Source organism: Pseudophryne corroboree, chromosome 5 (assembly GCF_028390025.1).
Source record: "Pseudophryne corroboree isolate aPseCor3 chromosome 5, aPseCor3.hap2, whole genome shotgun sequence".
Lineage (NCBI taxonomy): Eukaryota > Metazoa > Chordata > Amphibia > Anura > Myobatrachidae > Pseudophryne > Pseudophryne corroboree.
The window spans coordinates 149,348,051-149,360,684 of NC_086448.1; the positions used below are offsets into that span (position 1 = coordinate 149,348,051).

Genomic DNA, 12,634 nt, shown 5'->3' on the forward strand with positions numbered 1-12,634 from the left:
TAAAAGGTATTTACACACATACTGGTGTTATACTGCGACCAGCAATCGCCTCAGCCTGGATGTGCAGTGCTGGGTTGGCGTGGTCGGATTCCCTGACTGAAAATATTGATACCCTAGATAGGGACAGTATATTTTTGCCTATAGAGCATTTAAAAGATGCATTTTTATATATGCGTGATGCACAGCGGAATATTTGCCGACTGGCATCAAGTCTAAGCGCGTTGTCCATTTCTACCAGTAGAGGGTTATGGACACGTCAGTGGTCAGGTGATGCGTATTCCAAACGGCATTTGGAAGTATTGCTTTATTAAGGGAGGAGTTATTTGGGGTCGGTCTTTCAGACCTGGTGGCCACGGCAACAGCTGGGAATTCCACGTTTGTACCCCAGGTCGCCTCTCAACATGAGAAGACGCCGTATTATCAGGCGCAGTCTTTTCGTGGACAAGCGGGCAAAAGGTTCCTCATTTCTGCCCCGTGACAGAGGGAGAGGAAAAAGGCTGCAGAAATCAGCAAGTACCCAGGAACAGAAACCCTCTCCCGCCTCTGCCAAGCCCTCAGTATACGCTGGGGCTTTACAAGCAGAATCAGGCACGGTGGGGGGCCCGTCTCAATGAATTTCAGCGCGCAGTGGGCTCACTCGCAAGTAGACCCCTGGATCCTTCAGGTGATATCTCAGGGGTACAAATTAGAATTCGAGACGTCTCCCCCTCGCCGTTTCCTAAAGTCGGCTTTACCGATGTCTCCTTCTGACAGGGAGACAGTTTTGGAAGCCATTCACAAGCTGTATTCCCAGCAGGTGATAATCAAGATACCCCTCCTGCAACAGGGAACGGGGTATTATTCCACACTGTTGTGGTACCGAAGCCGGACGGCTCGGTGAGACCGATACTAAATCTAAAATTTTTGAACACTTACGTACAGAGGTTCAAATTCAAGATTGAGTCACTCAGAGCAGTGATTGCGAACCTGGAAGAAGGGGACTACATGATGTCTCGGGACATCAAGGATGCTTACCTTCATGTCAAAATTTACCCTTCTCACCAAGGGTACCTCAGGTTTATGGTACAGAACTGTCACTATCAGTTCAGACGCTGCCGTATGGATGGTACACGGCACCCCGGGTCTTTACCAAGGTAATGGCCGAAATGATGATATTCCTTCGAAGGAAGTGAATTTTAGTTATCCCTTCCTTGGACAATTCCCTGATAAGGGTAAGATCCAGGAAACAGTTGGAGGTCGGTGTAGCACTATCTCAGGTAGTGTTGCGGCAGCACGATTGGATTCTCAATATTCCAAAATCGCACCTGGTTCCGACGACGTGTCTTCTGTTCCTAGGGATGATCCTGGACACAGTCCAGAAAAAGGTGTTTCTCCCGGAGGAGAAAGCCAGGGAGTTATCCGAGCTAGTCAGGAACCTCCTAAAACCGAGCCAAGTCTCAGTGCATCAATGCACAAGGGTTCTGGGTAAAATGGTGGCTTCCTACGAAGCAATCCCATTCGGCAGATTCCACGCAAGAACTTTCCAGTGGGACCTGCTGGACAAATGGTCCGGATCGCATCTTCAGATGCATCAGCGGATAACCCTGTCACCAAGGACAAGGGTGTCCCTCCTGTGGTGGTTGCAGAGTGCTCATCTTCTAGAGGGCCGCAGATTCGGCATTCAGGACTGGGTCCTGGTGACCACGGATGCCAGCCTGCGAGGCTGGGGAGCAGTCACACAGGGAAGGAATATCCAGGGCTTATGGTCAAGCCTGGAGACATCACTTCACATAAATATCCTGAAGCTAAGGGACATTTACAATGCTCTAAGCTTAGCAATACCTCTGCTTCAAGGTCAGCCGGTGTTGATCCAGTCGGACAACATCACGGCAGTCACCCACGTAAACAGACAGGGTGGCACAAGAAGCAGGAGGGCAATGGCAGAAGCTGCAAGGATTCTTCGCTGGGCGGAAAATCATGTGATAGCACTGTCAGCAGTATTCATTCCGGGAGTGGACAACTGGGAAGCAGACTTCCTCAGCACGACCTCCACCCGGGAGAGTGGGGACTTCACCCAGAAGTCTTCCACATGATTAAAAACTCGACAGGTATTGCGCCAGGTCCAGGGACCCTCAGGCAATAAGCTGTAGACGCTCTGGTAACACCGTGGGTGTACCAGTCAGGGTATGTGTTCCCTCCTCTGCCTCTCATACCCAAGGTACTGAGATTGATAAGATGGAGAGGAGTAAGCACTATATTCGTGGTTCCGGATTGGCCAAGAAGGACTTGGTAACCGGAACTTCAAGAGATGCTCACGGAGGATCCGTGGCCTCTACCTCTAAGAAGGGACCTGCTCCAGCAAGGACCCTGTCTGTTCCAAGACTTACCGCGGCTGCGTTTGACGGCATGGCGGTTGAACGCCGGATCCTGAAGGAAAAAAGGCATTCCGGATGAAGTCATCCCTATCCTGATCAAAGCCAGGAAGGATGTAACCGCAGAAACATTATCACCGCAATTGGCGTAAATATGTTGCGTGGTGCGAGGCCAGTAAGGCCCGACGGAGGAAATTCAACTGGGTCGATTCCTACATTTCCTGCAAACAGGAGTGTCTATGGGCCTGAAATTGGGGTCCATTAAGGTTCAAATTTCGGCCCTGTCAATTTTCTTCCAAAAAGAACTAGCTTCAGTCCCTGAAGTTCAGACGTTGTAAAAGGGGTACTGCATATACAGCCTCCTTTTGTGCCTCCAGTGGCACTTTGGGATCTCAATGTAGTTTTGGGTTCCAAAAGGCACATTGGTTTGAACCACTTAAATCTGTGGAGTTAAAATATCTCACATGGAAAGTGGTCATGCTGTTGGCCCTGGCCTGGGCCAGGCGCGTGTCAGAATTGGCGGCTTTATCCTGAAAAAGCCCTTATCTGATTTTCCATTCGGACAGGGCGGAATTGAGGACTCGTCCTCAGTTTCTCCCCAAGGTGGTTTCAGCATCTCACCTGAACCAACCTATTGGTGGTGCCTGCGGCTACTAGGGACTTGGAGGCCTCCAAGTTGCTAGACGTTGTCAGTGCCCTGAAAATATATGTTTCCAGGACGGCTGGAGTCAGGAAATCTGACTCGCTGTTTATCATGTGTGCACCCAACAAGCTGGGTGCTCCTGCTTCTAAGCAGACTATTGCTCGTTGGATTTGTAGTACAATTCAGCTTGCACATTCTGTGGCAGGCCTGCCACAGCCAAAAATCTGTAAATGCCCACTCCACAAGGAAGGTGGGCTCATCTTGGGCGGCTGCCCGAGGGGTCTCGGCTTTACAACTTTGCCGAGCAGCTACTTGGTCAGGAGCAAATACGTTTGTAAAATTCTACAAAATTGATATCCTGGCTGAGGAGGACCTGGAGTTCTCTCATTTGGTGCTGCAGAGTCATCCGCACTCTCCCGCCCGTTTGGGAGCTTTGGTATAATCCCCATGGTCCTTACGGAGTCCCCAGCATCCACTTAGGACGTTAGAGAAAATAAGAATTTACTTACCGATAATTCTATTTCTCATAGTCCGTAGTGGATGCTGGGCGCCCATCCCAAGTGCGGATTGTCTGCAATACTTGTACATAGTTATTGTTACAAAAATCGGGTTATTATTGTTGTGAGCCATCTTTCAGAGGCTCCTCTGTTATCATACTGTTAACTGGGTTCAGATCACAGGTTATACGGTGTGATTGGTGTGGCTGGTATGAGTCTTACCCGGGATTCAAAATCCTTCCTTATTGTGTACGCTCGTCCGGGCACAGTATCCTAACTGAGGCTTGGAGGAGGGTCATAGGGGGAGGAGCCAGTGCACACCAGATAGTCCTAAAGCTTTCTTTAGATGTGCCCAGTCTCCTGCGGAGCCGCTATTCCCCATGGTCCTTACGGAGTCCCCAGCATCCACTACGGACTATGAGAAATAGAATTATCGGTAAGTAAATTCTTATTATTATATTACTGGAGGCAACACAAATTTGTTATATATCTTTTTTTATCTTTTTTCTATCTGGTGGGGCAGTAATATTGTGTCTAGGGGCAGACAGACCCCTAAATTGGCCTCTGCTAGCATGTACACCGATGGCTGTAACTAGGGTGGTGCAGCTAATGCCATTTAACAGTGGGCAGATGTCCAGCAGGCGGAAATGGCTGTCGCAATCTGCCATGTGCCCGCTGTGATGTATATTTCTTATATACGTTTCAGTAGTGGGCACCTGGCTTCTCGGCCCGCTGTCCTGGCTGAGCTGAGTGAGCTCTGCCTCCCGTGTCTCCCACAGTCTGGTGGGAGAGATGTCATGCGTCTCTCCAGAGTGACTGCTGCTGGGCATAATCAACTGAGGAGCCATTTTGTAGCTGGGTGGAACAAATTAGGTAAGCAGCACAGCAGCTCCCTGGGGGTGGGGGAGAGGAGGAGTAATGATGATAAGTAGAATGAGGAGGAATGAGAAAAAGGAATGATGAGGAGGAGGAGTAATGAGGTGGAGAAATGAAGATAAGCAGGAATGATGAGGAGAAGGACTGAGGAGGAGTTGGAATGAGGAGGAGAGATGATGATGAGGAGGAGGAATGAGACTCTACTATGGGGCATAATGTGTATAAGGGGTGCTACTGTGTGGTGTAACATGTATAAGGAGCTCTACTAGGTGGCGGAACAAGTATAAGGGGCTCTGGTGTGTGACGTAACATGTATAAGGGGTTATACTGTTTGGCGTAATGTATAAGGGGCTCTACTGTGTAGCATAACATGTATAAGAGGCTCTACTGTGTAGCATAACATGTATAAGGGGCTCTACTGTGATATAACGTGAATAAGGGGTAGTACTGTGTGGCGTAATGTGTATAAGGGGCTCTACTGTGAAGCATAATGTGTATAAGGAGTACTACTGTATGGAGTAAACTATAATGGGCAATACAGGATCCGGTCTGAAGGTCGACAGTGTCTAGGTCGACAATGTTTAGGTCGACCACTATAGGTCGACAGTCACTATGTCGACATGGATGGAAGGTCGGCAGGGTTTCTAGGTCGACATGTGCTAGGTCGACAGGTCTAAAGGTCGACATGAGTTTTTCACACTTTTTTTCTTTTTTTGAATTTTTTCATACTGAACGATCCACGTGGACTACGATTGGAACGGTAATCTGTGCCGAGCGGAGCGAAGGCACCATGCCCGAAGCATGGCGAGCAAAGCGAGCCATGCGAGGGGACGCGGTGCACTAATTGGGGATCCCGGTCACTCTACGAAGAAAACGACACAAAAAACAACAACCTCATGTCGACCTTTAGACCTGTCGACCTAGCACATGTCGACCTAGAAACCCTGTCGACCTTCCATCCATGTCGACCTAGTGACTGTCGACCTATAGTTGTCGACCTAAACATTGTCGACCTAGATACTGTCGATTTGATGAACCACACCCGGGCAATACTCTGACGTAATGTGTATAATGGGTTCTACTGTGTGGTGTAATGTGAATAACGGACACTATTGTGCTGTGTAGTGCGAATTGGTACTATTCTGTGAGCACGCCCCTTACCTGTGAAATCACGCCCCTTTATTTTTATTGAGCATCTTTGGTGCTCACTATTCCTGTTTTAAATATGAGGGGAGGGAGGCACCAATTCTGTTTTTTGGCACAGGGCACCAAAATGTCTAGTTACGGCTCTGAGTACACCTCCTTCAAACAATAGAAGAAAATGTGGCAAGGTTGCAGAAGGATTGTGGCTTTACAGAGGTAGATAAAAATGCTCAAAAAACCAGTGCAACAATGGGAGTCATTCCGACCCGATCGCACGCTGCACTTCTTCGCAGCCGTGCGATCGGGTCGGAACTACGCATGCGCGGCGGCCACATTGCGCATGCACGTCATCTGGGCAATGACAGGGACAGCGACGAAAGCGATCGCAGCGGCGATCGAAAGAAGATTGACAGGCGGAAGGCGTTCCGGGGCGGATACTCACCTGTTTTCTGGGAGTGGTGAGTCCAAAGCAGGCGTGTCCAGGCGTTTGCAGGGTGGGTGTCTGACGTCAACTCCGGGACCAGTCACGCTGAAGACATCGCAGCCGGTGAGTATGTCAGGACCTACTTAGAAACTGCAAAAAATCTTTTTGCATAGCAGGGCTGCACAAGCGTTTACAGCCTTGCTATGCAAAAAAATCCTCCCCCATAGGCAGCGACTAGTTGATCGCACGGGCTGCAAAAAGCAGCTTTGTGCGATCAACTCGGAATGAGGGCCTATGTACGCACTATGGTGGTCATTCCGAGTTGATTGCTAGCTGCATTCGTTTGCTGTGCAGCGATGAGGCAAAAAAAACGGCACTTCTGCGCATGCGTATGCGGCGCAATGCGCACGCGCGTCGTACAAATGCAACGAATGATGTAGTTTCACACAAGGTCTAGCGAAGCATTTCTGTCGCACTGCTGGCCGCAGACTGATTGACAGGAAGTGGGCGTTTCTGGGTGTCAACTGACCGGTTTCAGGGAGTGTGTGGAAAAACGCAGGCGTGCCAGATAAAAATGCAGGCATGGTTGGGGGAAACGCAGGCGTGGTTTGGCGAATGTAGGGCTGGTTCGTGATGTCAAAACAGGAACTGAATAGTCTGAAGTGATCGCTAGCGTTGAGTAAGTCTGGAGCTACTCTGACACTGCACAAAATTATTTTGTAGCCGCTCTGCGATCCTTTCGTTCGCACTTCTGCTAAGCTAAAATACACTCCCAGAGGGCGGCGGCTTAGCGTTTGCACGGCTGCTAAAAGCAGCTAGCGAGCGAACAACTCGGAATGACCACCCATAATACATGGCTGGGCAGTGTTATTAATAACTAATTAAACTGCAGGTGGGAACATGAAAAACAAAATTCAAACAAGATGCTTTTACAAAATTTAAGTACCACTTAATAAATATATCAGTTTCCTTCCCCTTTTAAAGCTGACTAGGAAATATGCTTTATTAGTGTAGACCGATCATTTCACTGTATCGTACTAAAATATTAGCATAAATGGGAAGTATTTTTAGACAGTCAGCTTGTTAGTAATAGTTAGTAACTTGCAATGGAGATCGAGCATTTGCAAGTGACCCGCCTCCAAACAGGCACATAAGCACCTATTCACTGGTGTGCATGGTGTATATTTTGCCCCATGATCATGCTGTTTATTGACCATGCCTATGTGCCAACTCTCACCCCCTTTACGCATGGATGCAAATATTATATGCATCTCACTTAGCATGGCTATTATCTTGAGGAACGAGGCACTTTGCACGTCAAGCCTCAGTGATGTCATTAGTTTTTAATTAATGGATAAGTTGCATATTGTTCATTACTTAGTATTATTGCTGCCTCTTTATATTGGTGACAAAGTGCACTTTATAGTGAGTGCACATTACTGGGTTCACTACGATATGCCGGCGGTCGGGCTCCCGGCGACCAGCATACTGGCGCCGGGAGCCCGACCGCCGGCTTACCGACAGTGTGGCGAGCGCAAATGAGCCGCTTGCGGGCTCGCTGCGCTCGCCATGCTACGGGCACGGTGGCGCGCTACGCGCAACACACTATTTTATTCTCCCTCCAGGGGGGTCGTGGACCCCCGCGAGGGAGAATAAGTGTCGGTATGCCGGCTGTCGGGATCCCGGCGCCGGTATACTGTGCGCCGGGATCCCGTCAGTCGGCATACTGAAGACCACCCCACATTACTATAGTGACTAGTGCTTTTTCTTCACAGTGGAATCGTACTTTAGATGGTGTGTGGATGATGACCTTCTCAAGAAGCATAAACTCATCTGTCCTAAAGATTACATCACTGATGTGTATCCCATTACAAAAGCTCCTAAAGGTATGTAATATAGTAACATAGTAACATAGTTTCTGAGGTTGAAAAAAAGACAATTTGTCCATCGAGTTCAACCTTTATGTGGTCTCCTAGGCTGTCCTGTAACCTGGTAATTGTAGGATGTGTCTATGCCAAGGACTTATGCCAATCCATGCTAACCATTAGTTGACAATACACGCATATTGGGCCTAATTCAGAGTTGATCGCAGCAGCAAATTTGTTAGCAGTTGGGCAAAACCATGGGGGTCATTTTGCACAGCTACGATCAACTTTCCTGACATGCGGGGGGACTCCCAGCACAGGGCAAGTCCGCCCTGCATGTCAGTCCGTCCCCTCCTCGCAGAAGTGCAAAGGCATCGCACAGCGGCGATGCCTTTGCACTTCAGGAGTAACTCCCGGCCAGCGCTGCTTTAGCGAGCTGGCCGGGAGCTACTCCTTGCTCCCCGGCCTGCGTTGGCCGGACCGCACCTACGAAACGTCCGCTAAACTACGCCGTTTCGCCCCTCCCGCCCATCGATCGCCTCTGCCTGTCAATCAGGCAGAGGCGATCGCTGTCCTGCCACAGCCGTCGGCCGTGCCGCAGGCGCACAAAGGCGCCGGCGCATGCGCAGCAGGAACCCGTTCGCTCTGCTGCGTGAAAACGCAGCGAGCGAACGGGTCGGAATGACCCCCCATGTGCACTGCAGGGGGGGGGCAGATACTGTATAACATGTGCAGAGAGAGTAAAGGGCCGTACAGATGAGGAGATGTGGAAGGAGATGTGTGCTGAGCGAACAGCTCAGCACACATCTCTACCCCCGCTCAGCACAGCACGATGTGGGCTGAGCGAGGGGGGGGGGGACACTGGGGGCCGCTCATTTCACCCAGCGGTGAAATGAGCGACCTGCCAGATTGTGCCTGCATGCAGGCCAATTTAGCACCAGCAATAGCCGCGCATCGCTGTCGCCGGCACCCCTACACACAGAGCAACGTTCACTTAATTTCTAAGCAATCTCATCAGATTGCTTAGAAATTAAGTGAACGTCGCTCAGTCTGTGTGTACCCCCCTTTAGATTTGGGTGGGGTCTGTTCAAACTGAAATCTAAATTGTAGTGTAAAAATAAAGCAGCCAGTATTACCCTGCACAGAAACAAAATAACCCACCCAAATCTAATTCTCTCTGCACATGTTATATCTGCCCCCCCCCCCCCCCCCCCCCCCCCCTGCAGTGCACATGGTTTTGCCCAATGGCTAACAAATTTGCTGCTGTGATCAACTCTGAATTAACCCTATTGTGCGATGGTTGGCTGCAGTAGCTTGCTATCCATTACACTATTACATCGCAAATAAGTCAGATGTCTTAAGGGTAATTCAGTCTGGATGTGTTTGGCAATATTGTCCTGATATCTCAAGCAGCAAGAAAGGAGATCTGACGTTTTAAGTCATGATTAGATTTGATCGCTTAGGGTGCATACACACTATGCAATATTGCATAGGAGTCGGCTGATATTGGCCAGTTCATTGCGATATTGTATAGTGTGTACGCTTGATACAGGATATGATGCGCGCTCCCGCGGGTCGTATCTTGCATCACACGTCGGACCTGCATGTATGCCTGACGTGCGATATTGCTTACGTGAGCCATGCTGCCGCATGCAGGATGGCCCTGCTCCTCCCCCCGTCGCAGCCGACATTGGCAAGTGTGTATGCACTTGCCGATGTCGGATCCCGTTGCGGACGACATTGCATGGTTTGCGATGTTGTCCTAATGTGTGCATAGCCTTGCTGTATGTTCAAAAATCAGGTTGGTTGATGTGAGTTCACAAACAGAGCAGCTTGATGATAAGGCACAACCAGCTAAACTAGCAAAATATTTCCCTTCTTACATGTGTCCTCACCGGCTGCAGTTTTGCATCGACCATATCAACATTTGTGTGGCAGCCTTACTGGTTAGAAATGGTACAAAATTCAGCTGCCAGGCGGTTAACTAACGAGCCCAGTCCAGCCACATAACACCCATTCTCTACTCCCTCCACTGGCTGCCTGTAAGATGGCGAATTGTCTTCAAGATTGGCTTACTGACTACATGACCTACATGACCAGGGCCAAAGCAGCTTCTGATTCCATACTGCACTGCTCGATTACTGCGATCTGTAGATGAAGGACTTTTAGCAGTACCTAGAATCTACCCTAATTCATCTGGGGGTCGAGATTTTAGCCATGCAGCTTTAATTCTACGACACTCGCTTCCCAGCACAGTTCGAGAGACCTCCACTCTAGAATCCTTCAAAAACAGACTCAAGACTTTCTTGTTTATTCAAGCATTTCGTCAATGCCCCTTAAGTTTCTCCATGCTCTCTGTATTTTATTATAAGCTTTTCTATACTTCATTGTTTCTGTACTGTATTAAGTCATTCTATCTGTTAAGCGCCTTGAGTCCTATTGGAGAAAGTGCGCTATATAAATAAAATTATTTTCATTATTATTATTAAATGTCTTTATAGTCTATCTTAGCATCTGCTTTCAACTGGGCCTGGACACCACATTAGTTTGTCAAGCATAAACATAGTACTCTCACAGCTGTACATTTTTTGAAGACGCTGTATTGGTGGGAAGTGACCAGAAGTCATGTGAGTGTAAAAATACTTTTAGGGGTCTATCCATGAAGCAGCGAAAAGTGTGGAGAAGTGAGCCAGTGGAGAGGTTGCCCATGGCAACCAGTCAGCTGCTATATAGAATTTTATAGAATGCATTTTATAAATGTTACCTCAACATTTACTGGCTGCCATGGACTACTTCTCCACTGGCTCACTTCTCCACACTTTTCACTGATTTATGAATAGACCCCTTAGCAGGGACACAGACACGCGTAGAAATTAGAACCAGGAAATCTTCTAATAGATTAATTATTGAATATACGTAAAGAAGGGAGATGAAGGTAGCCAAGGGAGTGGCGACAAAAATCACGTCACATTGGCCCATACTTGCCTACCTGACCCTCTCCATGAGGGAGAAAATGCTCTGTTCCTGGACTTTCCTGGTAATGTATGATTGCCATCACCTGTGGTGAAACACCTTTCTTATCAATTAACTAGCTCACCACAGGTGATGGCAATCATACATTTCCAGGAAAGTCCAGGAACAGAGCATTTTCTCCCTCATGGAGAGGGTCAGGTAGGCAAGTATGCATTGGCCATTCGCAATGCCATGATTGTTCAAGGGGGCGGGGCTACAATGCCATGTCAAGTGCAGCTAAGCCAGTAAAGTGAGAGGCTACATCTTTATTTTAGATCAATAGAATAACTAAAAGAATATATTCAGACATGTACTGTATAATCTCACCAGCTACTGCTGATATAAACCTCTATGTGATGTTACAGAGTTTAGAGTACAAGGACAAGAACGTATTACAAAAAAAAAGATAATTAAGAAAGATTGGTATAATATAGACATAAATATTTCTAAAATAATTTTTATAAAAATACACAGCGTAGCCGCTTTTATATGGGCTCTACAAATAACGTTCACAGCTTCAGTGACAATAGAACAGGCGTGCAAGAATGTTCCTTTGTTACCTTGGTCTCCAGGCAAGCAAAAAGCAAATTGCTTATATTACCTCTCCATGGGAATGCTAAAGTGGTATCCCAGCAGGAGATGATCAATCCTAATTTAGATGTCCTCCACTGCAGTTCAGTATTTTGGCTTGCTCAGCATATAATCCCATTACTGTTAAGCAGTGAATTAGGAAGACCAAATATATGTTAAACCGGACCATGAAACAGTAAAAGAAATCAGGATCCCAACTAATGTATGTGTAAGAGCAGACCTGATGCATTTTATGAAATGACTGGTGAGGTTTTTTTGTCCATACAAGTTCAACATACCTCCCAACATGACCCTCTCCAGGAGGGACACAATGCTCTGCTTCTGGACTTTTCCTTAATTTATGATTGCCATCACTTGTTTTGAACAGGTTAATGGATAAGAAAGGTGTTTCAGCACAGGTGATGGCACTCATACATTAATAGAAAAGTCCAGGAGCAAAGCATTCTGTCCCTCCTGGAGAGGGTCATGTTGGGAGGTATGATACAATAACTACCTTTGATCTACATCCCATTTCTCTCTCCTGTCAGGAATTCCAACCAAACCTGTCTCTTAAACTGTTGTCACATTGCCATCATAAAATATCAGTGCAGTGCACCTAAGCCTCCATGCGCTGAGCGAACCGCTCAGCACACATCTCTCCCCCCCCGCTCAGCACAGCACGACGTGTGCTGAGCGTGCGGCGGGGAGACGGGGGAAACGCTCATTTCACCCAGCGGGTGAAATGAGCGACCTGCTAGATTGAGCCTGCATGCAGGCCAATCTAGCACCAGCGATAGCGACGCGCGGGGCCGTGCATCGCTTTCGCTGTGAGGGGTACACACGGAGTGATCACTCCTTAAAATAAGCAATCTAGTCAGATTGCTTAGATTTTAAGCAGCGATCGCTCCGTGAGTACCCCCCTTTAGGAGTACTTCATTTAGCCGCAGAATCTATTCATAGATTTTACTATGATAAAATTAACAATATTATTATGTATTATTATTATTATATTTTAGGACATTCTGATCCTTCTTTTTACAAAGAGACTTTCAGTTTCCATCAGCACATTTCCAGAAGCCCTGTAGATGATGGCTATAGTGACCCCTCACCTCTGGACAGATCTTTAAAGTGTCGTGAAGAAGCCTCTTCCCCTAGCTTGACTTCATTATCCACATCTGAGGCAGAATATCAAAGTCAAAGAAAGTCAAGTAAGGTACATGTTACACAAATGAAGTGACTGGGTAAGCAATGCC

At 47.7% G+C, this 12,634-nt stretch overlaps 1 protein-coding gene across 5 annotated transcripts in view; it reads left to right on the top strand.

Moving 5' to 3' along the window:
- DLEC1 (DLEC1 cilia and flagella associated protein) overlaps positions 1 to 12,634 on the top strand; it is a 247,281-nt gene that overhangs the window by 46,204 nt on the left and 188,443 nt on the right. For all 5 annotated transcript variants that reach the window (XM_063921795.1, XM_063921794.1, XM_063921796.1 and 2 more), the window contains exons 5-6: positions 7,710 to 7,820; positions 12,398 to 12,594. In XM_063921795.1, coding sequence (XP_063777865.1) covers positions 7,710 to 7,820; positions 12,398 to 12,594 — 308 coding nt within the window. The remainder of the gene's footprint in view (positions 1 to 7,709; positions 7,821 to 12,397; positions 12,595 to 12,634) is intronic.